General features: G+C 49.9%; 1 protein-coding gene across 2 annotated transcripts in view; it reads right to left on the reverse strand.

Annotated features, from left to right (window-relative positions):
- The window catches only part of LOC138569399 (hexosaminidase D-like), a 644,991-nt gene that overhangs the window by 390,508 nt on the left and 228,764 nt on the right, over nucleotides 1–25,719 (reverse strand). The window contains exon 1 of one of the 2 annotated variants that reach the window (XM_069647344.1): nucleotides 8,564–8,714. The exons of the other annotated variant lie outside the window; for it this stretch is intronic. Within the exon in view, the coding sequence (XP_069503445.1) occupies nucleotides 8,564–8,592 (29 nt within the window). The 5' untranslated portion in view covers nucleotides 8,593–8,714. Of the gene's footprint in view, nucleotides 1–8,563; nucleotides 8,715–25,719 lie in introns of those variants that run through there. 2 annotated transcript variants of the gene reach the window in all.

The raw sequence follows: 25,719 nt of genomic DNA on the forward strand, positions 1-25,719 counted from the left end.
TATAGAGAGGGCCTGAGCAGAGGACATAGTATTTTGTCTTACATTTATATTGTTTTCCTTATAGGTGGTACGGCCGACAGGGCGGGGCAAAGCGAGGAAACCTGAAGTTGCTTCATCGCTGACCTCCATGCGCTTGTGCCCTTCAGCATCTCCTGTGCCCCTCAAAATGTATGTAAACCGCTCTCTTTCCCATCAGCTGTGGGCGCAAGAGGGAACCCCAAGCAAGAGATTGAGAAAAGAACATGTCTTGGCGATGCTCCATATCTCGGTTTGGAAAGGATCAAGGACTGCAGTGCTATCGAATAGAAGGGCCCGGGCGCGTGGTAGGCGAGTCTGTTTAAATGGCAGGCACGATCCTGCCGAGAATGAGCTGGGACTAGGGCGTGAATGGAAGCGCCCGTGAGGGGCCCCACACGCGATTGAGAGGGCCAGTTGATTTAGGCTGCAGAGCGGCTCTTGTAGAGTGGAGATGGGCAGAGGATATCAGCGGCTATATGGTAGCAGCAGAGAATCTGTGCCGAGTGAGGAAGGCGGAGCGGATAAGTACCTTTTCTCTGGCAGATAGCGGGAAATGCAAACAAGCTGCATGCGTTGCCTGAAGCACCTATTAACGGGCCGAGACTGGAGAGGGGGAGCAGACTCGGGCTGACTCAATTTCAGAGTGGCCCAGAATTTTGAGAATATGGAGGGGTGGAGTCTGCGGGCTCAGTGCCTGGGTGCAGCGGAGGAGGTTGAGTGCCGAGGAAGGGCACCAAAGGCCTGTCAAAGTGATGGGACGGGCCTGGGCAGCAAAAAGGTGGAGAAGGACTGTGTAAAACAGTGTTGGAGGTACAGCGATTATTGAGCCTGCACTAGGTATCCGGAGGGGATACACAGAGCTTGCAGATACACAATAAGTGAATGTTGGCCAAAAGGAAGGCAGCTCCACTGGCTGTGCAGAGGTGAGAGTGGCTGGTGAAATTGTCCTCCCGGGTCCTTCCTAGCGGGTCGTGTGGCGGTCTAGCCTTTGGGCTTCTGGCACATCTGGTCTGCGCTCTTTTAGGTTCAGTAGGACAGACACAGCCATTACAGACGTGATCGTGAAGTGTAGAATCTTACCCCATCCAGAACAAAGGGGCATTGTAAGCAAGTGAATTGGACAATAGTTGATAAGCCATTCAATTTTAAAGCAGCTTGACATTACGGCAGCATGGAGAGAGTTTACAGGACCCTAAAGACAGGGTGAGAACACCCAAAGGCACCACTCAAGTATGACAGAGGCGCCCGCTAAACAGAAATGTCCTTTCTCTGCTGATATTAAAACTTTAATGCAGGGACAAGACGGCTCTAAGCGGAACCAAGTACAAGCGGCTGTCGAGATCCACTCGCCGCAGAGCCCATAGTCGCAATTGGAGGATGCACCCACAATGAAATCCGACTTACAAGTTATGCTTTCTGAAATTAAGAAAGCAATTAAAGACAGTGGTGCAAACACAATCAATTGCGGAATTAGACAAACATGTGCTGCCAGCTTAAAAGAGGCTGGAGGAAGTGGAAACGACCCTTTGTGCACAGGGCCATGAACAGGCGGACCTTACTGAGAGGGTACTGAAATCTCTGAAGAATAAGCAATAGTGCTGGACAGAACACATAAGGTATATAGGTGCTATCAGCACAGTAAGATCTTGCTCCCAGAAGTCCTTACCAAGGTTCACCTATTTCAGCTAAAAGAAAGGATCATATCTGAGTCACAGAAACATTAAACAATCTGTTTCCGAGATGCCTCTATATTAGTATTCCAAGATCTGGCCCAAGTGGCGTTACAAAAAGAAAGTCTGCGGATGGTTACAACCCGGCTTAGAGAAAAGGATGTATCATAAAGGTGAACCTTCCCATGCAGGCTCAAATTTGAATATCGAGGGAAGGTTGCAGATCTAATGGGAAAGGATGACTGTAACCCACCATCTGAGTCATCCCCGGAAGGAGAAAGAGAAACGAGTGAAGAGACTGCCAGGGAACGAGGGATGGGAGAATACTCGCCCATACCCTGGAGAAAGGGGAAATGGAGAGCGTCTCCTGAATATTACCTGAAGGGATTGAGCATGGGTTGGGAAGTAACATAGCAGGTATGACTAAGTGAGGGGGGAGGGCAATGGTTCTAAATGTTTTGGCAGACATTATTTTGGGTTTTATGTCTTGTCTAGGTTTGGGATGTACAGCCTTAGTGAAGATCCAGCAGGTTTCGATCACTACATTGGGAAAGGATAGGGGTATGAGGTTAACACTGAGGGTTGGGTGGGAGACAGGGTAATGGAGCTCAGGAAAGTGATCACATGACTCCGGGGGCTTCTGCTTGGTCATGTGGGGGGAGAGTCTTTGAATGGACTTGAAGTTGTGTTTTGGTTATTGCAGTGGTTAGGGGGGGTACATTGTACTATGTAGTCAGTGATGGTTTATGGCAAAATTATTGGGATGGAGAATGGGTGTGTTGGCTCGCAAAGTTTTTGACGAAGCAATATTTGAGGGAACAGAGACCAGCCAAGGGTGATGGCTGAATTAGTGTTGGTGATCCTAAATGTAAAGGGTCTTAATTCCCCTTCCACGAGGTGCTCAATTTTGAGAAGATTAATGGAAATGTAGGCATTGGTAGGAGACGTCCGGTGCTGAAATAAGAATGAGATGTAAATCATTCCCCAAACAATACTTTGCAACTAGTGCATGTAAAAAGACAGGGTTAGCAATCTTAGTAGTCAAGGAGTTGGGCTTCTCTAAACAATTCATTTACTGGGACCCTTAGGGTTGGTTCCTGTTGCTTCAAGGGCTTGTAGAAGGGCAGATGTTTATATTTGTTGCATCCTATGCGCCTAATGAGCTTCAAGATTACTATATTATGGTGCTGCTGGGAAAGCTGAGGGGACTTTCTGAGGGTCCGACTTTAATTGGAGGCGACTTCAATTGCGTAATGGACCCTGCAATGGACAAGACGCTCCCACACACAGCAAATGATAACAAGTACCGGCAGGAATTGACAAGACCTCTTAGGGAATTGGATTTAATAAAAACATTGCGTTATTTCAGGCAGGGGGAGCGGGATTATTTTTCAGCTTTGTATATGGGCTTCTCCAGGATTGACATGATTATGGTTTTGGCGACGTTGGTACCAATGGTAATGGCGATGAGCATAGGCCTCCGATACCTGTCGAATCAGTCTCTGGTTCTGTTACAAATACAGGTTGACAGGCCCCTGACTAGGGAAAGGAACCCGTGGTGACTTAATTAACTGGTTCTATGGGATATATTGATCAGAGCACATATAGAGGAGGTGATTTGAAATTATTTTCTGGAAAATGATGTTGGGGATTTGGACTGGAGAATGATTTGGGATGCTGGGAAGTTAGTTATTAGGGGGGAATTTACGGGGAAGACGGCTGCCTTTATGAGGGCACAAGAATCAATGTGCATGGCATTGGAGCAGGCAGTGGCTGAAGCAGAACTGGGACACAAGAATAAAGTTTTGATGAAGTCGCTGCTGTCGAATGCAATTAGAGGCACGCTTAGCAGACGGTTCGGCATGATTATTACAAATGAAACAATCCTATTATACAAAAGGAAATAAGGCTAACACCGTAAACAGAAGGAGAGAAATTATATGTTAGAGTTAAAAGATGTGGCGGGTACGAAGAGGAGAGCAGAGGGGGGTCAATTGGTTTTCATGCAATCATTTTATAGACAGTTGGTGAAGAAAGAGATGCTCAACTGGCCAATTAGAATTTTTGCAGAAGGAAGGGTTACCACTGGTATCAATAGAAGAGAGGGAATTATTGTAAACTCTGATAACCTCAGCAGAAGTAGGTGGAGCAGTAGACACTTTGCCACATAACAAAACTCCATGACCTGAAGGATTTGGGAATGGTTAGTACAGGGCATTTAGACCATGGTTGTTGTTGCCCTTGACCAAGCTGTTTAATGCAATCCAGGGTAAGCGAGACGTTTCACAGGATATGGGTTTTTCCTCTACGTCACTGTTACTCAAAGATCCGGCTGAATGCTCCAGCTTTCACCCAATATACCTTCTCAATGGGGACACCAATATATATGCCAAAATCTTGGCTATGCGACTAGTGGTGGTTTTACCTAAAATGATTCATCCAGATCAATCAGAGTTTATATTAGGGTGTAATATGCATGATAATAGTAGGTAAGCAGTTAATTTAATTGAATGGGGTAGGTGACCGGATCAGAAGATTTCGGTGGCAGCATTAGATGCTAGACAGACATTTGACAACATGGATATGGATTGGGGGCATTTGACGTATATGTTGGAAGCTTTTACTTTTGAACTAACGTTTATACGTTTGGTCTAGGCTAACTTCCAAATACCGACCATGAAACGTAATGTTGATGGTTTGTTTTCTGCACCGATTAGCATAAAGAGGGGTAGTCGGCAGGGCTGCCCTTTTTCCCCATTAATTTTCCTATTGGCCATGAAGCCCCCTAATTGTGTGATACGGAGGGATGAAAGGGATGAACGGGTGCTAAGTAAAGGGAGACACCATACAATTGCACTTCATGCAGATGATGTTTTGTTGTTATTACTGAATACGGGTCAGTCGTTACTGAGGGTTATGGACATTTTGCAGAATTATGGGGAGGTCTCACGATGTGTTTTCAATTACACCAAATCAAAAGCACTTAATATTTCTGAAGAGCCAGAAAGCTTTAGGGAATGGAGCCGGGAATATCCATTCTCTAATTTGGGACAAAGAAGAGGTGGATTGTTTAGGAGTAATGCTTGTGGCAGAATATAAGGAGCTATATAGGGCAAATATTCTCCCTCTCTAGAAGAGATTGGTAGAGGATTTGAAGCAATGAGATTTACAGGAACTATCCTGGTCTGCTAGAATCGCAGAGGGGTTATGTACCAGAAGCACAGGGCCCATTATTAGAGACTACTAAATACTTGTTGGGGTACTGGAATCAGGCACTGAAAATGAAAGCACTGAACCGGGATTGGGACCTTTTTGGATGACTAGATAGAGTTTGGTCCAGGGTTGATCGATAGTTTCTGGCAGGGCTGGAGAGGTCAAAACACAATTTTGCTGCAAATTTATATAAGGAACCTTTGAAGATTGTAAGGAAAAGTTTCAAGTGGGTGAAAGGGAAATGTTTTTATACATCCAATTTAGGCATTGGATCACACATAGGGAGGTGAAAACAGTGGGGATTAGATCACTGCTAGGAATAAAGATCGCAATGAAGGAAGAGGTTGAAAAGAAAGCAGTATTGAGGATTTACCATTTACTGGACAATGAGGCCCCTGGGCATATGATGCTCTATATGGAAAGGTGGGAAAGAGAACTGGGGATAACAATCTCCAAGGACAAATAGAACCAAATATGGAGGGCACACAAGGAACCGAAATGCACCACGTTCAAGGAATCCGCCTTCAAGATATGTTTCAGATGGTTATCTTACCCACAGCACATCCATAAAATAACCAACCATTCCTTGACTCTATGCTGGAGAAATTGTGGTGGGGAGTGGGACTTAAGTCACATGTGGTGGTTTTGCCCAAAGGCACAACTGTTTTGGAAGGAGATTCTATGATACATTTAAGAAATAACTGAGTTACAGCTGCCTATGGACCCGATAGTGGTGCCCAAGCGGTTTTGCTCACACACTTGCTGACCACGGCTAGACTGATTTGGCCCAGGGTTGGAAATCTGCAGAGGTGCCAATTGTTGCTTTATGGCGGATGAAAATTTGGGGAGCCATAGAGAAGGTTTATGTCCTATCAAATGTTTGTTACCATACGTTTCTTAAAGTATGGTCGCCTTTCGAGAACACGGAGAGCGGAAGAGGCTGTATAGCGGACAAATGTGGACGAATGTAGAGGATTAAGGCGGTTGGCTGATGAGTGTGGAGGACCGATGAGTGTAGAGGGCAGATGAGTGAGGAGAACGGATGAGTGTAGAGGGCCTATGAGTGTGGAGAACGGATGAGTGTAGAGGGCAGATGAAGGTGGAGAACGGATGTGTACGAAGAACGGATGAGTGCGAAGAACAGATGAGTGTGGAAAACAGATGAGTGTGGAAAACAGATGAGTGTGGAGAGCTGATGAGTGTGGAGAGCTGATGAGTGTGGAGAGCTGATGAGTGTGGACGAGTGTAGAGGATTAATGCGGTTGGCGGATGAATATGGAGAGCCGATGAGTATGAAGGGCGGATGAGTGTAGAGAACCGACGAGTACGGAGAGCGAATGAGTGGGGAGGGCGGACGAGTATAGAGAATGGTTGAATGTGGAGAGCAGCTGAGTATGGAGAGCAGAGGGGTGTGGGGAAATGATCCGTGAAGAGAACGGAAGAGAGTAAGAGAGTGGAGAACGGAGGAGCCTGCAGAGCGGAAGAGAGTGCAGAGGGGAAGAACAAGCAGAGCGGCTGAGTGTGGAGAGGTTCTGAGTGTGGAGAGGCGCTGAGTGTGGAGAGGCGCTGAGTGTGGAGAGGCGCTGAGTGTGGAGAGAGGATGAGTGTGGATGCATACCTCTTATCACACCCCACGCTTACTCTCTCCTTACACCACCATTCAACTAGAACACAGAGATACTATGACACCATTCGGTATAACTGTTCTCATATCAACATCTGCCGCTCACTCCCCATCACTCTAAGTAAACATTGCTGGTCTCACACCCCCAGCCAAGCGTTCTCCTCAGGCCTAACACTGCCACTTCGGTCTGGATAATTCCAGCCAGATCGAACACATACTCCTGATCTATCAGCCACCACACCTACCGCTAGGAAGCAGCTGCCACAGGAATTCCGCACCAGCTGCACACATACCTGGTGCGCACACGCACCTTTGGACTCTCTCTACTCCCTCTACTGACCAGGACTTCGGTTCCCAAGGGCGTTCAACCTACCAGCGCCTTCAGACCATACCAATGGTATATAAGGCGCTATATAAGTGCAAAATAACATAACATAACATAACACCATTTTTGTAAGCCAATGTTGTTGAGGAATTTTTCAATACTATGAAAAGCGGAATTGTTATGGGGCATAGTTCTAGCAGGGAGTGGAGAGGTGCACTAAGGATGGGGGGAAGGATAATTCAGAAGACGTAATTATAGTGGGGGCGGGGGATTGTCCAAGATTGGGAGCTATCGTCATGCCAGCAAAATTATTTTGGTTTTAATTTACTGTTAAAATGGTGAGGATGAAAAAGAGCATTTTGCCCAGTCAGCCACAACAGTCCTTGGTACTCTCAAATACTGTTGACCTTATACTGCTTATAAGGCCCTGCGAGATTCTGGCCTGTGAAAACAATCTTCATTAGCGTGAATACAGTCAATAAACGGAGAGCATACATTTACACATTTGTTAAAACTATTCCATATTGAATAAGTGGCCAATTAATATCAAAGTTTATGTCATACTATGCTCATTGGATGGCAGCAGTTTGTTTTCCCCCACTTTGCGGAAGTTACCCTGCCTCCTAACAGCATTTTTCTAGTTAGGTTTGCTTGTGTGAAATCGCAATGGCAATGTAAAGTATTAACCTCATCCAAAGCCTCTACAAGTACTGCAAGAGGGCCCAGTGGTAGCCAAATCCTTGGCACTCTCTCAATCAGAAATAAGATCTCCTTCCAGAAGCTTTGTCGCGAGTTGTATGACCACCACGCATGAAACACAGAACCGGGGGAGCAAACGTTTTACCAATTCTGGGGGAGTCGCAACCAGATAGATCTTGTGAAGTAGGGATGTGGTCATGTACCAGTATAAAAACAGGTAACAATGACACCTTAGCAGTTGGAAACAATGAGACATGTTGGCCGCTCTCTTCCAAATCTGGGACAATGTAACCTCCGAGATTGTGACGCGACACAATTTTCATATTTCCATTTGGACATATACAACCATTTATCCCTGCAATAGTTTAGATTAAGTGGTTTAGAGACCCAAAAGACCAAATGGGAAGAGTAACCTTCTAGCAAAAATGCATCAACCGAGCTAGAGATCTCAAACCATCATTCTTAATTTCACCCTGTCATCCAAGTGCACTTCTGACCATATGTGAATGTCAGCTCTTGTAATGCCACACCCACAATGCCATGCTGCAAAGCCAAACAGTGTACCTCATCAAAATAATTGCCCTCTTATAGATAAGCCCCTGCGTGCCAGTGTTCGAATGCTCGCAAACCTTGCCTAGGAGAGAAAAGAGAATGACTAAATACTGGCGCCTTGGTGGGGAAATATATGTGGTAGTTTGTTATCGGGAGATAAGCTTTCCTGTAATACAGCTGAAAATCACTGTGAAGGGAAGAATACCTGGCAGATTGGATTGTGATCTTGCTGCAACCCAGAACAGGTCATGTCTCATGGCTGGTAAACAGCTGAAAATTGTCAGTTTGCAATCTACAAACAAGGCATACAAGTCACTCGCCCATTGGCCTGAATGCCAGTTCCCTGCATGCACACAGTATACCATTTCCTACAAGCCAAGAGTGAATTACCACTCATCAACGGCTTGTGGCAAGTGCATATTTTGAGTAATGTTTCTTTGACAAAGTGAAGTTATAATTTACCTGTGGGTGCCATGCGTCATCTCAAACATAATTTTTAATTCGACAGCAAAAGCATACTAATTCATGTCCAGATCTGACATGCCTCCCCCTTGTCTTGGACAGTGCAGGATGTTGCACAAAATTTGGCAAGGCTTCTTTTTCCTCACACATTTGTGCATTTTGTTTTACATCCAACGGAGGATTGGCTCAGCGATTTTCATCAGACGTGCCTGTAAAACGTAGAAGTGATGAAGTATAATTAATTTTCAAGCGCTAAATTCTACCCATCAGGGACAATTCAAGATGGGACCACCTAAATAGCTCTTGGCAGAGGGGAACTTGCACATTCGGGATCTCATGCTTATATAGCTGGTGATTTCTGGAAGTAACAAAGACCCCCCCAAATACCTGCTACACCGTAGCTCCCACATGAATGAGAAGGTCTTCTTTGAGTTATTGTATCACTGGATTCTTTGAGGTTCAGAGCCTTGGATTTGTTGGGTTGATTTTGTATCAAAAGACTTCAATGCATACTTTAATTCTGGCGCCGTCGCTGATAAACTATTTTTGGAATCTCTCCTCAGGAAAATCAAGTAATCTGTAAAAAGGCAAACTTGTGGTGGCCTGCAGGAGTGGGGCAGCCAAGCATGTTGTCCTGCCTAAATGTTTGGGTAAATAACTATTTCTAAATGAAATATAAAAGGCAAGAATGAACAGTCTTCTCTCGTCCCCCTTTGCAGGGAAATCTTAGACCAGAAGTGCCCATTTACCCCTTTGGCTGCTGTTGTATACAACTGAATTAAATTAAATTCGGACAGAATGGGTCCAACACCGCATTTATGTATGACTGCTTATAGATTCTGGCAATTGAGTTAGGCATTGAGAAGGTATTCAGGTTCTTCTGAGATAAGCCAAGGCATCAAGTACTCCCCCGATATTGTGAATAATGCTAGTTTGGTCTGGTATTGGGATGAGACTTGAAACTAGGATTTTAGAAATAAATGCTGCTATGATTCTAGGGTGCATTAGAGGAAAACGTACCATAATCCAAAGGGTTTTGGGAGTGAAATTATGTCAATTTTTCTCTATCTTTGTACCGTTTGTACTGCTATTCACTTCAATTTGCAGGTAAGCAATCTGCCTGCCTTATTACCTTTGCCGAAATAAATTTGCTGATTTGCCATATATCCCTTTCCACTTGTTCAGATAAAAGCAAATTAAATGGACCTCTAGTGTCAATGAGCTAGCACAGAATTTTGCTAGGCCCTGTCTAACCCCCTCAATGATTGTGGTCAGGTCATCTATTTATTTCTGGTTTGCCCTGAAGCACAACGTTACCCTACATAAGCTTCACACAAGTGAACAAGGGGGATGCAGCCTGATGCAAGTGAAACGCGAGCCGCAGAGTCAGTTTGAAGCCTGTGGTACAAGACGAGTCAGGGTGCCCTGGGAGTCGACAAGGCGGGCTTAATGGAAGTTAGTTGGAGAGGGAAAGAAGCAGATCGCCCATCCGAGCTTTCTCTTTCGGGCGCCTCGATGGTCGGTTGCATCTCCTGGCATTCCTAACCGCTGACAGACACAGCATCAAAGCAGTGGGTGAGCAGAAGGGTGTAGCCGGCCCTTTTGAATTCCAGTTAAAGTTAAAGTCTTGGGATGGGGTTCCAATGACTCATGCAAAGTGGTGCTGACATTTATGTTGACAACCACTAAAGTACTAAAACTGCACCCACACTCTCCCTATAACATAGCTACTACTCGCTGTTGTTGGGGGCTGTCCCGGTCCACCGGGCAGCCCCATATTCGTGTCGGGCAGCACCCGACGACACACGCTGCCGGGCGGCGATCACGCCGCTTGAGGAAGGGTGGGGGTTCGTCCCACCCGCTCCGGGACACCGGAGCTCCACACACGTGGCCAGGTCCACCTGGCCACCGCGGCCCCGGCTCTGGGGGCACCCAGGCCGGGGTCGCACCCCAACCCGCCTCACATGGTTGGGGGACCCACAGGGACGGCGTTGCCCGGCAGGGGCACCGTCCGGACGGCGTTGCCCGGCAGGGGCACCGTCCTCCAGCTGGGCCCCGACCTTGGGCCCAGCACACGTGGCGAGGCACCCCCCAGGCACCAACACAACACACCACGCGGAGTCAGGTTCACTCGTGACTGCCGAGCCGGAAGCGGCTCGGACCTTTTATTAGGTTGGTCACATGGGTAACCATGTGACCACACAACGCCATGGAATGTACCATGGCCCCTCACAGGGGTGCCATGCAACACTCCTCCTTTTTCATATCGACAAAACAAAAACCCCAAAATCCCCATCTAGCCACAACTACCACTATTTGAGCCACTCTACTACTTTGCACACCCTTTATTAACCTGGGTGAGTGGCTCTCATATCACTAAACGGCACCAGTGAGGGCTACTGGCACCACATAAAGCACTCGGAGCCTACCGGTGCGCACCACACGACATTGCCCACTAACTGGACCATTTTAAGCAAGTCCATGTCTGCCGGCTCACAGTCTTCCGGGGAATGTCACTCATGATGTCCATCTTCAGTATGGAGTCGCCGGAAACCAGCTCGCACCCTCACCAGAGTTCATTTAGGACAGTTACTACGATCACACAAAACACCGGCAAAGCCGCACCTGGGGAGGCCCAGGGGCCACATCGGCTAGGTCCACTTGTATGGGCCGACACCCCTCAGTGCGCCTCCTCTCTCGTGTCCTTGCGAGCTCAGCTGTTGTTAGGCCCGCTGCCTTTGTCCCCTTTTCTCCTTTTCATTGCAGGCCCAGTTTGTAGTGGGCCCGCATCCACTCCATTGCCTGTAGGGGCAGGGCAGGCAGCTCTTCTGCCCACTCCTCAGAGCGAGCACTCCCTTGTCCTTGCGAGCCCAGCTGGTGCTGGGCCCGCCTCCTTTGTTTCCTTTGCAGGCCCTGTTGGATTCGGGCCTGCAACACACATTTTTTTTCTCTTTATTTTCCCCGCGGGCCCAGCTGATCATGGGCCCGCCTTCCGTTGGGGGCCGCCTCAGCTGTTCCGCGGCCCCTCTTTTCCCTCTGCGGGCCCCGTTGGAGTTGGGCCCGCCTCTTTATTTCGGCAATGCTCGCCGTTTCCCCTCGTCGCGGGTGGGGGAGGGGCAGCGCCTCCTCACCGCGGCCGATGCCGCGGGCCTTCTTCATCTCCCTCAGGGGACGGGACGGCAGCACGCCGTCTTCCTTTTCCGCGGGCCCAGCTGGTGATGGGCCCGCCACGCCATTTCTCCGGTGCGGGCTCTGTTGGAAGTGGGCCCGCACCAAAACCTCCTGGGGGCACGCGGGGCCCCCATCCTCCTGCGGCCGACGCCGCTCATGCGTCCCCCGCCCCCCGCAGCGGCAGAGTCCGCATCCAAGGTGGGGGAGGGGCGCAGCACGCACGCGGCCGATGCCGCGGGCTGTCCCTCGTCAAGGGGGGGAGGGGGGAGGGGGGGGGGCCCACGCGGCCACCGCGGCCACCGCGGCCACCGCCGCCATCTCCTCTGCCTTCCCCCACGCGGTCCGGGCAGTACTTTTGCGGGCCCAGTTGGAGTTGGGCCCGCATCCATCCTCCCGCGGCGATGTTAGCCGCTCCTCGTCGCGGCCGCCGCCGCGGAAACTTCTCTTCCCCACGGGGATCGGGGGAAAGGACGTCTCCGCTCCTCCACATCGCGGGCCCAGATGGAGATGGGCCCGCACCATATCTTCTCCGGGGCACGCGGGGCCCCTCGCCTCGTCGCCATTGTTGGGGGCTGTCCCGGTCCACCGGGCAGCCCCATATTCGTGTCGGGCAGCACCCGACGACACACGCTGCCGGGCGGCGATCACGCCGCTTGAGGAAGGGTGGGGGTTCGTCCCACCCGCTCCGGGACACCGGAGCTCCACACACGTGGCCAGGTCCACCTGGCCACCGCGGCCCCGGCTCTGGGGGCACCCAGGCCGGGGTCGCACCCCAACCCGCCTCACATGGTTGGGGGACCCACAGGGACGGCGTTGCCCGGCAGGGGCACCGTCCGGACGGCGTTGCCCGGCAGGGGCACCGTCCTCCAGCTGGGCCCCGACCTTGGGCCCAGCACACGTGGCGAGGCACCCCCCAGGCACCAACACAACACACCACGCGGAGTCAGGTTCACTCGTGACTGCCGAGCCGGAAGCGGCTCGGACCTTTTATTAGGTTGGTCACATGGGTAACCATGTGACCACACAACGCCATGGAATGTACCATGGCCCCTCACAGGGGTGCCATGCAACAGCTGTTAGCTGCCAAATGTGCCCGTTTTAGCACTGTTGTTAGCACTATATTTTATTTCAGCACAGCATTTATTCTTCCTATTCATTCTCAGTGCCCCTTGAGCGTAAACATAAACATAAGCATCATATGAGCTCAAGTCCCAAGAATAAAAAAAGTGGCCAGCTTTTGTCTTTGCCTTTCCATGCTCAGATGTCTGCATCAGCACACCTCAGCTGGGAGCGGGCCTACCTTTAACATGCCGAAACTTCAAAACTCAAAGCTCAGAAGAAATTGCCAAAAGGGAATGAAGTCCTCGGCAAGGGGAAAACCATGGTAGAGCAATGGTGCAAACGGAGCAACTGGAGGGAGGCAGAGAAAACTCACTGTTACGATGGCTGCTTAAAAGCAATAGCAATAAACAACTTTCTATAACTAATAACATTGCTGCAACTGCTAAAAAGCCCATGGAAGATTTAACAGAAGGTTAACTAGCTAATGACTCGGGCTCCAATGCCGAGTATTATCCCCAACCCGTTGAACAGCTACCAGCTCAAACATTCATAAAATTCAACCAAGAAAAAGCTGCGAAAGTAAATACTTCCCCATGTGAGTTGGCAGAGAGTTGTTAGAAGGATCAAGCAAGAAAGCACCATTGGAGAAATTCCGTGCTTCATTAGGCTAAACACCCTGATGAGAGGTTGGATGCCGATGACTAGAGGCTGGATTTTGAGAGTACCTGGGGTTGCGAGCCACTAAATGAGCCTATATGCAGCAATAATTCAGACTTAATGTTGGATGAAATGCATTACTTACCGTAAAAGCATTTCTGATGATTGTATCTGCTTAGATTCACATGCTGTGCATATGGTCCGACATCCAGTGGTAACCGGAGAGTATTGCATCTTGTCTTTCGGGGGACCGAAAGGGGACGTCGGCATAGGTGTGTCTGAAACACTATCCCTATCGTGACATGTGTAGTACCCAAAATCCCTCACGCGCCGAGGTCCCTCAGATTGTTTTTTTCCGCCCAGATAACTGGTCGCCCTATAGCGGAGCTCTTCATGAGACATTGTTTATCTTACCGAATTGTCGGTTTAATCCCCGTTAAGCCACTTCGCCTATCAAGAACATCTTCGACGAAGACTACAGGGGTACCATTAAAGAATCGGCATGGACATTATCTAAATACTTCATAAAGGGGGTGTGGCTAGACGGCCATGTAGAAGGACGGAGTCTCCGAAGGTCCCAGATAGCCGTACATTATCCTGAGAAAACCTGCCCTTCACACCGCAGGAAACCAGCCTGGAAGACAGGCATGTGCAGGGGAACACTGACTGCATGCATTGAGCACGTAAGGAACCGTATCCAATGCCAACAGCAGAAGCGATGCTAAAAGAAGAGGAAATGCCGTCCCGACGGACACCCATTAAAAATGGCCGCCGCGCCATGGAACAAAGGAATCGGGAGCTGGACGTTGCAGCACCATCACTGGAGACCCTGCTGGAGCGAGTTGCGGTTCAGGCAGCACAGAGGAATCAAACTGAAGGGAGCCTGCCGATTTGGGGAGGAGCAGTGGGTCCGCCGCAGGTGTGAGCCGTCCCTAATTTATGAAAGGCGCAGCCCTGCTCTGAGGAGTTGTGGGGGCCTGGGAGACGAACAGACGACAAGGCTGGAGCGGCTGCCCCACCGAAGACAGGCGTGCACTGGCACTGGGCGGGGGCAGCGCCTTTGACCCACCCGACGCGGCGGGAAGCCAAGTGCAACCCGGTCGGGCTGCCGGTGCAGCAAGCTACGTGCACTGGAACTGGACTGCACTAGTGATGGGGCTTGAGGGAGCCTCCCCTGGTGCCTGCTCGCCGCATGCGCCCAGTGCAGGGAGTGCGGGCGCGGTGCAGGACACAGAGCATCGGCGGGGAACGCACAGTGTCAGGCCCACGTGGTACCTGGAGACTCAGTGCCGCAGGCCCCGCTGCTTTGGACGGGGCGCGAGGCCGTGAAGGCACACGGCAGATCGGCCCCTACGAAGGGGCGGTGGCAGCTTTCCCACCGGGACGTGAAGAGGATGAGGGGATGAATCCCAATATATGTATAGCAGGAGGCCACATGACTTCATTAACGGGCTGCCCAGAAGTGCAGCGAGCTTCCAGGCCCGGAACTGCAGAAGCCTGTGGAGGCCCCTTTTGAGGCGAGCTTGAGACGCTTGCCCAGCGCAGGGAGAGGGGCGCGGAGCAGGGCGCACGACACCCGGAACGGGGCGCAACATCAGGCACTCAGGATAGCCTGTAAACACAACGCTGCCTGCCCTGCTGCAGTAAACTTTGTACAAACCCAACAGAGCACACGGGAGGGCGCCCCCCCGCTGTATATAGCTGGCAGTGCACCCACGTGATACAAGGAGAACCCAGGGGTGACCCTGCTGCTCTGCCACAGTGGACAGACACCTGAACCCAAAGGCAACTGCCCTGGGATACAGAGGCCCGCACCAGGGCAAAGTGCAGGATAGGCAGTGCAACATGGGCACCTAGACCGCACGCACCGAGCCGTGTGGTGGCCTACTGAACAATGAGGCTAAAGTACGCAAGAGCCATACAAGATCAACCATAGATCATACCAGGGCAGCGGGCTAGCACGTGGCCGGTGGGTGCACCTGAAGATAGACAGTGAACGGATAACCAGGGGACCTTAGAAACATAGGCCCACCTCGGAAGGGGGGGTGAAGAGGAAGCCCCGCCGCAACATAACAGAGCAATCCGGCGGCATCATACCGGGACAACCCCCCTGGGGATCCCGGTAACAAACCACCTACTGAGCACAGAAGCGGTGCAGAAAGGCGCTAATAAGCAGATGGGCCGACTGTGAAGGGCACTACTTAGCCGGAGGACCCGGCCAGCAACATAGATAACCAGCCCAAAATTGACCACCACCCAGGAAGTGGGATTTGCAGCTAGCGCATCTGAATGAGATAGCGGACACCCTGACACACCGAAACAAGCGTTTAACAGAAACAGAAAGCTGCAACGTTGCAAACTCTGGTCCCACCCATTCGGAACAACAGACGAGATGGCAGCCAAACAGCCTAAGTCCAAAGGTAAACAGTCCATGATGGAAGACTTCACAAAAACTCTGCAACCAGCGGAAGAAGCCAGGAGCAAGGACAGGAATGCCCAAGGAGAAACTCTCCCAACTTGGAGAGACCAGCAGATCCTAGAAGCTATTGCAGACTTAAAAGGGACGTGGGAAACGAAACTGGAGGCCGCTATGACCACCCTCCAAGTGGCGCTGGAATCCAAAATTGACGCCATACAATTAGATCTGAACCTCCTGAGACAGGATGTGAGAACAATAGCGGAGCGCACAGGCACATTGGAAAAGGAAGTGAAAACCAAAACAGCAGCCTGCGCGTCGCTCTCCTCAGAGATTCACGCCCTACGTCAGCAGGTCGGCAATTTAGAAAACAGAGCCGAGGAAGCCGAAGGACGGGCACGTAGAAATAACATACGCGTTGTGGGGCTTCCGGAGGGAGAAGAGGGCTCAAACCCTACGGAGTACATCGAGTCCATGTTGTTGCAAGAAATAGAAGGCGGAGCACTGACCCAGGGATTCACAGTTGAAAGAGTGCACAGGGCCCTGGGAAGGAAGCTCCCCCCTCCAGAACCCCCCAACCCCCTCGAGACCAATTATAGCCAAAATATTAAATTACCGCAACAGGGAGAGGATCCTAGAATATTTTCGGAAAGAAGGCACGATCCAAAGGTCATCCACAACAATCACGGCATATCCGGATTACACACTCCAGGTGCAACGACGACGACTCCATTTTGGAAAAGTGAAGAGAAGGCTGCGCGAGGCTGACTACAGATACATGCTAATGTATCCCGCAAGGCTGAAGGTGCTCCACAAGAACAGAGCATTATTTTTTGACACCCCAGAGGAGGCAACGGAGTCGCTAGATGCGCAAAATTGTCCGGAGGGGAAGAGCGACCAGACGGAGAATGGCAGAAAGAACTGACGTAGAGCTCCCAGAGGCTGAGGTGCTGTATAACCTGTGACAGAGGGACTTGAATATAGTCTTGCAATGCAAAGGTCGGCAGGTAAAATGTGGCAAATAACAGGGAAAATTGAGCACCCGGACTCACACCCCAATAGATAGGTTATTTGAGTTACCAGTAATGTGGTAACCTCCTGCTGGGCTCCAGGCGCTGGCCTAGCCGGACAAGACCAAATGCAGGATCGCCTGAGATCCAGGGATGGAGCTGGGAAACAGTTAGGGGAAGGCTGGGAGAAGAGAGGGTAGTTGGGGGGTTTGTAGTGGTAGTTGTTAGGATAGTGGTTAGGGAACGAGCATGCACCCGCATGCCTCTGCGCATAACCCAGGTTAAATATTCTCGGGCTAAAGATTATGGAGCGAGGGACAGGAGGAGGGACCGCAAGGGTGATGGGTGACCTCAGAATAATAACTTGGAACGTCAGGGGGCTTAACACCTACCTGAAGAGAAATAAACTGATGATGTACTTGAGGGGGCAAAAAATAGACATAGCTCTGCTGCAGGAAATCCACCTCACCAAGGAGAAACAGGAGGTAATTAAGAAAAAGCGGAAAGGCACCACCATAGGAGCAACATATTCAGCATATGCCAGGGGTGTGATTATTTGGGTGGCACCACAGGTGCCTTTCCAGATGTTACAGACCATGATGACAGAACCAGATTGGAGGATGGGAGCGCTCCAAGGGCTCTTGGAGAACAGGGAACTAAACATTATAAACACATATGCCCCCAACCAAGACACAGTGACATACTATAAAACGCTATACAGAAAGATCAGCCCCCTCATTGGCAGGGCGATCATGTGGGGGGGGGACTAATTGTACGCTAGACCCTAAACTAGACAGATCTGATACTAAATTAGATAAACCCACCCCCGCAGCGAGAGCGTTACGGGCCCTGCTGAGAGACTTTGGGCTTGAGGCTTGAGGACATCTGGAGGCGGCAACCTCCGACAACAAGACACTATTCACACTATGCAGCCCCACATAATTTGTATACGAGGCTGGACTACGTGTTCACCACCCCCGGAGTAGTGGAGGAAGTAGTGGGCTCAGAATACAAAGCCAGGATACTCAGACCACTCCCCCCTAGTCCTGGAGTGGCAACACCAGCCCCCAAGAGCCAGAGTTCCAACATGGAGGCTTAGAGCCGAGGCACTGAGAGACACCACATTCCGAGAGGACCTACGGGAAGAGATAATAAGCTATTTCAAGCACAATATGGGAAGTGTGTAATCGGAGGGGACACTATGGGAGGCCTTCAAGGTGGTAATAAGTGGAGCGGCCATATCCAAATCTAAACGGCTTCAGGGGGGTATAGAGCGGAGCTGCAGGATATAGAAAAGAGGCTGGAAACAATAATGGGAAAAGAGGGGACCACACAAGAGCAGGCAGAAGCTGCAAGCCAGTTGCAACTGGCTGGTGGGGAGCTATGGGAGAGGCTAAGCAACCTGAATTACAAGAAATATATCGAACGACAACACACTGGAGGGACAAACCAGAAAGGCTGCTAGCATGGCTATATAAAAACGAGGCACCAAGGCCCGCAATTAGAGAGATAGTGGGAGAGGCGGGACAAGTCTGGAATACCCAGGAAACGGTGAGCGAGAGCTTCCTCAGATTTTATAAACACCTCTACGCAGATATGGGGGAGAATATGAAGAGGGAGACGCAGGAGAGCTGCCTGGCGGCATTATCTTTTGGGAGCCCGGCACACAGTAACTGTAATCACGGATCACCGTAACCTCCAGTACCTGAAGTCAGCTAAAGCTCAATCTTCGAGGCAACTACGCTGGGCTTTATTCTTCGCAGAATTCGATTTTGTAATCACATATCGACCAGGCGTCAGGAACGGAAAAGCAGACGCCCTTTCCCGGATAGGGGTAGACGAATTTACAGCTAATCCGGAGCCGGTGCCAATAATTCCTGAACAAAAGATACTAGGAGCAATCAACACACTATCCCTCGAAGAGATTAAAGCAAGGGTCAATCAACTCATAACTCCCGAAGATTCATCAAATTGGCAATTGAAAGGAAAGGATTTTACAATAGATCAGAACCTATTGTATTTCCAAGGAAGACTATTCTTACCCTGCGTTGACTTACAAAAACAGGTCATCACCTGCTACCATGATTCTCTAATGGAAGGACATCCTGGAGTTGCCAAAACCTCAGAGAAAATTAAAAGGCATTTTTGGTGGCCATCTTGGAGGAAAGATGTTAAAAAGTTTGTGGCTTCTTGTGGTATCTGCGCACAAAACAAGAGTCAGAAGGAAAAGCCAGCAGGATTACTACGTCCAATAGACATTCCACCAGGCCCTTGGCACACGCTCTCGATGGATTTTATCACGGATTTACCCCCTTGCTCCGGATACAACACAATTCTAGTGATCGTGGACCTTTTTTCAAAAATAGCTCATTTTATCCCCCTGAAGGGTTTACCTACAGCTTCCATTCTAGCCCGAGAATTTCTTGAAAACATTGTCCGGTTGCACGGTTTCCCTTCAGTACTAATCTCTGACCGAGGGAGCCAATTTATTTCCCATTTTTGGCAGAGTTGTTGTCGTTTAGCACAAATAGATGTACGACTTTCCACCAGCCATCACCCTCAAACCGACGGGCAGACTGAGAGAACTAACCAAACTTTAGAACAATATCTGCGCTGCATGTTGCATCAATCCGAGGGTACTTGGAAGGATGTCCTTTGGATTGCTGAATACGCTTACAATAATTCAGTCCATTCTGGGGCGGGAAAAACCCCTTTTTTCCTGCTGTATGGAAGTCATCCTCGAACCTCAAATCTGGACCCACCTCAAGCTCTCGTAACACCTGCTGTTGACCATCTGCATTCGACGATAACTCAAGCATTTAAAGAAGCCACAGCTCATCTTCAACGAGCTAAAGAATCATACAAAAAAGGAGCAGACCAACATCGAAAAGAGGCTCCTCAATATCAAAAAGGAGATCAAGTCTGGCTGTCCACTAAACATTTATCTTTAAAAGGGCCACGCACCTTCAACCCAAGATATTTAGGACCCTACTCGATCACGGCCGTGATTAACCCAGTGGCTGTCAAACTAGAATTACCTACTCGAATGAAGATACATCCTGTCTTCCATGTTTCTCTCCTGAAACCTGTGCAACCCGGAACCCGTTTGACTAAACCTCCTGAGCCAATCCAAGTTGACAGAGAATCCGAATTTGAAATTCGAGACATCTTGGACTCCAAAATTTCCAAATCAAAACTATACTACTTGATTGATTGGAAGGGATATGGACCCCAGGAGAGATCTTGGGAACCCTCAGAATATGTACATGCACCTCGTCTAGTCCGAAAATTTCATCGGGCTTTTCCCAACAAGCCAAAACCTCCAGAAAAGACAAGCTTGGGAGGGGCCTTGAGGGGGGGTGCTGTCATGACCGCAGCCTCCAAGGAGTCAGGTTTAGCCCAACTGCCTCGGAAGCTGGGTCACAACTTCATTTCCAGGCACCCATCGGCTCCCATAGGGGCCTTATGGACCTTGTCCTGGCGCCAGTGGCGCCAGGCTCATAAGGGGACTCAGTCCCGGCACAGGACGTGCCGGGCTCATGATGTAAGGAATGGTGCTTGGGTGGACCTACCTGCTGCAGACCATGCTGCTCACTCACCTGCAGGAAGAAATCCTCATCCATCCATGGCTGGAACTACTTTACCTCTGGGTGTGGCCAGCACCACTCCCTGGGACTGGATACTGGAACTATTCTGGAAGCTGGGACTTCTTACCTGGGCGAGGCTGCTGTGGAAGGAGACACCTAAGCACTCCAGTAAGCTATTTAAACCACGCCCGATCAGAGCAACGTGCTTCGCGTTATTCTGCAATAGCAGCAGGACGCTCACCGTGTCAGCTCCAGAGAATCTTCAACTTCTGCATCTGGGGAAGAGAAATCCGCAATCTTACCTTCCGAAATACCATCTTCGTCTTCAGCAGCATCTGAAAAGGGAAAAGAACACCAGGTTAGCACGAGATAAAAACCAGCGCAGCACTTACCCAGTCCATCGGTGCATCTCAAGCCACGGGCTGCAGCTTTCCATTTTTTCCGGCACCCTGCGGAAGCAAAGACATTGGTTAGTAAACCTCTGTGAAACTTTCCTTACCTGCGCTGCATTCTTCTCGCCTCCGCCGACGCTGCTACTCGCATCTGCAAAACAAAAGGACATCATTAAGAAATACAAAACTCCACCTATACGCACGTGTTTTGGGCAGCGCTCATCTTTCTCACTCCTCGGTGCATTCCTCGACATCCATTTTTCTCCCCAGCTGCTTCTGCGACCTGAAAAAGGAACAGAGACATTAAGAAGTGCTTTCAACTTCGAATTGACATTTTCTACTTACTTGCCTGCAATACCTTCGCCATTCCATCGCTCTCCGGACCTCCATATTCAAGCAACCGCCGTTCGTGCTGCTAACAACGGCCTAGCTCCAAATCTTCATCCTCTGCAACCAAGAGGCTGGACAATTAACCAGTGAAGTAACTGGCTTCGGCGCCCCTGCACTGACGCAGGATGGAGAGCTCCGCTTTCACCTACATAAGGTGAGCACATTTAGCCTACGAACTACTTGGGAGTACCAGGAAGGGGAGGCAGCTTACCCAGTCAGGCTTATATATCCATATTAACCCCTTGCTCTCATAATTGCAGACACCTCACCCTTCAGATCAAGATCTCCGTGAGGAAAGGGCCTTTCCAGGGTGGCATTCGAGGCCTGCGCGTGACCCTAGAAGACTCCGAGAACCCCCAGCCCAGACCTGCGCCTCCGAGTCTCTGTAAAACCGCTGTGACGTGTCTACGATGATCAGTTTCTGAGGCTGAGTATACCAGGATGTCGTCAATATAAACGACTACGCACACATCAATAAGTTCTCTGAGGACATCATTCATGAAAAACTGGAAAGCGGCCGGTGCGTTACATAGTCCGAAGGGCATTACTTGATACTCAAATAATCCATATTTAGTGCGAAAGGCCGTCTTCCATTCGTCGCCCTCCTTAATGCGTACCAAATGGTAAACTCCTCTGAGGTCTAACTTTGTGTATATGCAGACGCCTTTTACTTGGTCCAATAATTCAGGAATGAAGGGCAACGGGTATCGGTTTTTGACTGTAATCTGGTTCAGGGCGCGATAATCGATACAAGTTCTTAGGTCACCTTCCTTTTTCGGGACGAAGAACAAAGCTGAGGAAGCCGGGGATTTCGAGGGGCGGATGAATCCGTTAGCCAAGTACTGGTCAAAGTATTGCCTGAGATGGAGGTTTTCTGGTTCAGTGAGGGCATATATTCTACTGCACGGAGGGGTGGACCCCGGTATTAGGTCTATCTGGCAGTCGTATGACCGATGCGGAGGCAGGGTGTTGGCTTGATCTTTCTGAAAGACGTCGCTGAACTCTTGGTACTCCAGAGGTAATCGGGGGTCCTCAGAAGTGATGGCTGCTAGCTTGATTTCGGGCTGAGGATAACAGGTTGAAGCGCATTCTGGAAACCGGATTACCTTGGCTCGCCAGTCTATCTGCGGATTGTGCTTTTCCAACCAAGGCATTCCCAGAATCGCCTGAAACTGCGGGGCCTTGATTACATCAAACACGATCTTCTCCCGATGTCCGTCTTGACATAACAATGTTACCTCCATGGTGGTATGAGAAACTGGTCCGGAAGCTATTTCAGTACCATCCACTGTAGTGATTACGTACTTTACCATCTTGGGACGTAGGGGAAGATCCATCCTGATAGCCAAGTCTTGGTCCACATAATTACCGATTGCTCCGCTATCAATGTATACTTTGATAGCATGCATGCGATCTGGTCTATTGGGACTTATGAGGACCATAGGCATTACCAAATGCGAGGTCAAGGAACTGGTTTTAACGCTCGGCAAGCGGACCTCTACGCTTGTCGGGCGAGGTCGTTTCCCGATTCCAGTTTCTCAGCATTTTTATCAGAAACTCCTACGGTCTTCTTGACCGGTTTCACTGAGCAATCACGAAGGAAATGTCCAGAATTCCCACAGTATAGGCACAGCTGTAATTGCCTTCTTCTTTCCCGTTCTTTCTGAGTTAATGGTCCTTTTACTACTCCTATTTGCATTGGTTCCACGGAGTCATTCCCTTTAGCGGAGCTCTGAGGTCTTGAAAGTACCCGGGTTTCAAATCTGGATCGATCGGTCTTCCTGTTCTGTAGCCGATGATCTAATTGGACTACTAGATCGATATAATCTGAACAGTCTTGCGGCGGATTAACCACCTGTGCTAAAACGTCTTTAAGTTCCCCACGTAGACCTCTGTAGAAGAGCGTGATTCTCTTATCTTCAGGCCACCTGGTCTCAACCACCAGTCTATTAAAGGACGCTATGTAAGCCAGGAGATCCTGATTACCTTGTCTGAGTGACAGGAGTTCATTGTCCAAGGCCTGCCCCTGTGAATATCTTGCGAACAACTTTTCCATACTGGTCTGAAAGTCTTGAAAGTTATAGAGGAGCGGGTCATCCTGTGTCACAAGAGGAATGGACCAATCTGCAGCACTACCGATAAGATAGGAAAGTACAAACTCTACCTTGGCTTGGTCCGTTGGGAATGCGGCGGGTCTACACAGAAAGTGCAAGCGGCATTGATTGATGAATACTGCATATCGCTTTGGATCACCGGAAAAACGTTCGGGCGGGGCCAAAGGCACATTCCCTGGCAGATTAATTTGCACCGGATTACTTGAGGTTATAGGAGTGCCGCCCCCTCCATACGGAGGCAGTGGCGTCTGTCCCGCTTGAGCCTGTAGCAACTGTCTGGCCAGATCATCCGTCCGTTCCTTGGCAATGATCAACTCCCTTCGTAAAGCGTTTGTTTCTTGGCGAGATGCGTGTACTTCTGCCCTTAGTTCCCCAAGCAATTGAGCCAGTTGATCTGTGTCCGAAGTTTCCATTGCGCCTGGGTGGGAAAATTGCGGTAGGCTTCGCGTTCTGTAACGCTCACCTGAATCCCTCGGAGGCGCAGGTCTGGGCTGGGGGTTCTCGGAGTCTTCTAGGGTCACGCGCAGGCCTCGAATGCCACCCTGGAAAGGCCCTTTCCTCACGGAGATCTTGATCTGAAGGGTGAGGTGTCTGCAATTATGAGAGCAAGGGGTTAATATGGATATATAAGCCTGACTGGGTAAGCTGCCTCCCCTTCCTGGTACTCCCAAGTAGTTCGTAGGCTAAATGTGCTCACCTTATGTAGGTGAAAGCGGAGCTCTCCATCCTGCGTCAGTGCAGGGGCGCCGAAGCCAGTTACTTCACTGGTTAATTGTCCAGCCTCTTGGTTGCAGAGGATGAAGATTTGGAGCTAGGCCGTTGTTAGCAGCACGAACGGCGGTTGCTTGAATATGGAGGTCCGGAGAGCGATGGAATGGCGAAGGTATTGCAGGCAAGTAAGTAGAAAATGTCAATTCGAAGTTAAAAGCACTTCTTAATGTCTCTGTTCCTTTTTCAGGTCGCAGAAGCAGCTGGGTAGAAAAATGGATGTCGAGGAATGCACCGAGGAGTGAGAAAGATGAGCGCTGCCCAAAACACGTGCGTATAGGTGGAGTTTTGTATTTCTTAATGATGTCCTTTTGTTTTGCAGATGCGAGTAGCAGTGTCGGCGGAGGCGAGAAGAATGCAGCGCAGGTAAGGAAAGTTTCACGGAGGTTTACTAACCAATGTCTTTGCTTCCACAGGGTGCCGGAAAAAATGGAAAGCTGCAGCCCGTGGCTTGAGATGCACCGATGGACTGGGTAAGTGCTGCGCTGGTTTTTATCTCGTGCTAACCTGGTGTTCTTTTCCCTTTTCAGATGCTGCTGAAGACGAAGATGGTATTTCGGAAGGTAAGATTGCGGATTTCTCTTCCCCAGATGCAGAAGTTGAAGATTCTCTGGAGCTGACACGGTGAGCGTCCTGCTGCTATTGCAGAATAACGCGAAGCACGTTGCTCTGATCGGGCGTGGTTTAAATAGCTTACTGGAGTGCTTAGGTGTCTCCTTCCACAGCAGCCTCGCCCAGGTAAGAAGTCCCAGCTTCCAGAATAGTTCCAGTATCCAGTCCCAGGGAGTGGTGCTGGCCACACCCAGAGGTAAAGTAGTTCCAGCCATGGATGGATGAGGATTTCTTCCTGCAGGTGAGTGAGCAGCATGGTCTGCAGCAGGTAGGTCCACCCAAGCACCATTCCTTACATCATGAGCCCGGCACGTCCTGTGCCGGGACTGAGTCCCCTTATGAGCCTGGCGCCACTGGCGCCAGGACAAGGTCCATAAGGCCCCTATGGGAGCCGATGGGTGCCTGGAAATGAAGTTGTGACCCAGCTTCCGAGGCAGTTGGGCTAAACCTGACTCCTTGGAGGCTGCGGTCATGACACATATAGACCATTATCCATGTTAAACCAAGACAGCAAAATCCTTACGGCAATACTGGCGAATAGACTTAAGCCGGTGATAAACTAATACACCCCGACCAAACTGGGTACGTCCCGGGCAGGAGCATATCTGATAACCATAGGAGGCTCCACCACATTAAACAACAGACAGAGGGTGACCCAAACGAAATAGCAGTAGTCTCACTAGATGCAGACAAGGCCTTTGACTCGGTTAGGTGGCCATGGCTGATGAAGGCCTTAAAGGAATACGGGATGGGACCTGGGTACCTGTGGTGGGTGAAAATGCTGTATAGCTCCCCCATGGCCAGAGTAAAAACGGGAGCGATCATCTCAGAAAAGTGGCAACTAAGTAGAGGCACGAGACAAGGTTGCCCATGGTCTCCGATGCTGTACATCCTCGCACTCGAGCCACTGGCAATTTATCTAAGACAGCAATACAGTGAGGTAGGGGCGTGCACCAAAGGGGGACCGCACCTGATAT

This window comes from Ambystoma mexicanum, chromosome 2q (assembly GCF_040938575.1).
Source record: "Ambystoma mexicanum isolate Mex_15411 chromosome 2q, UKY_AmexF1_1, whole genome shotgun sequence".
NCBI lineage: Eukaryota > Metazoa > Chordata > Amphibia > Caudata > Ambystomatidae > Ambystoma > Ambystoma mexicanum.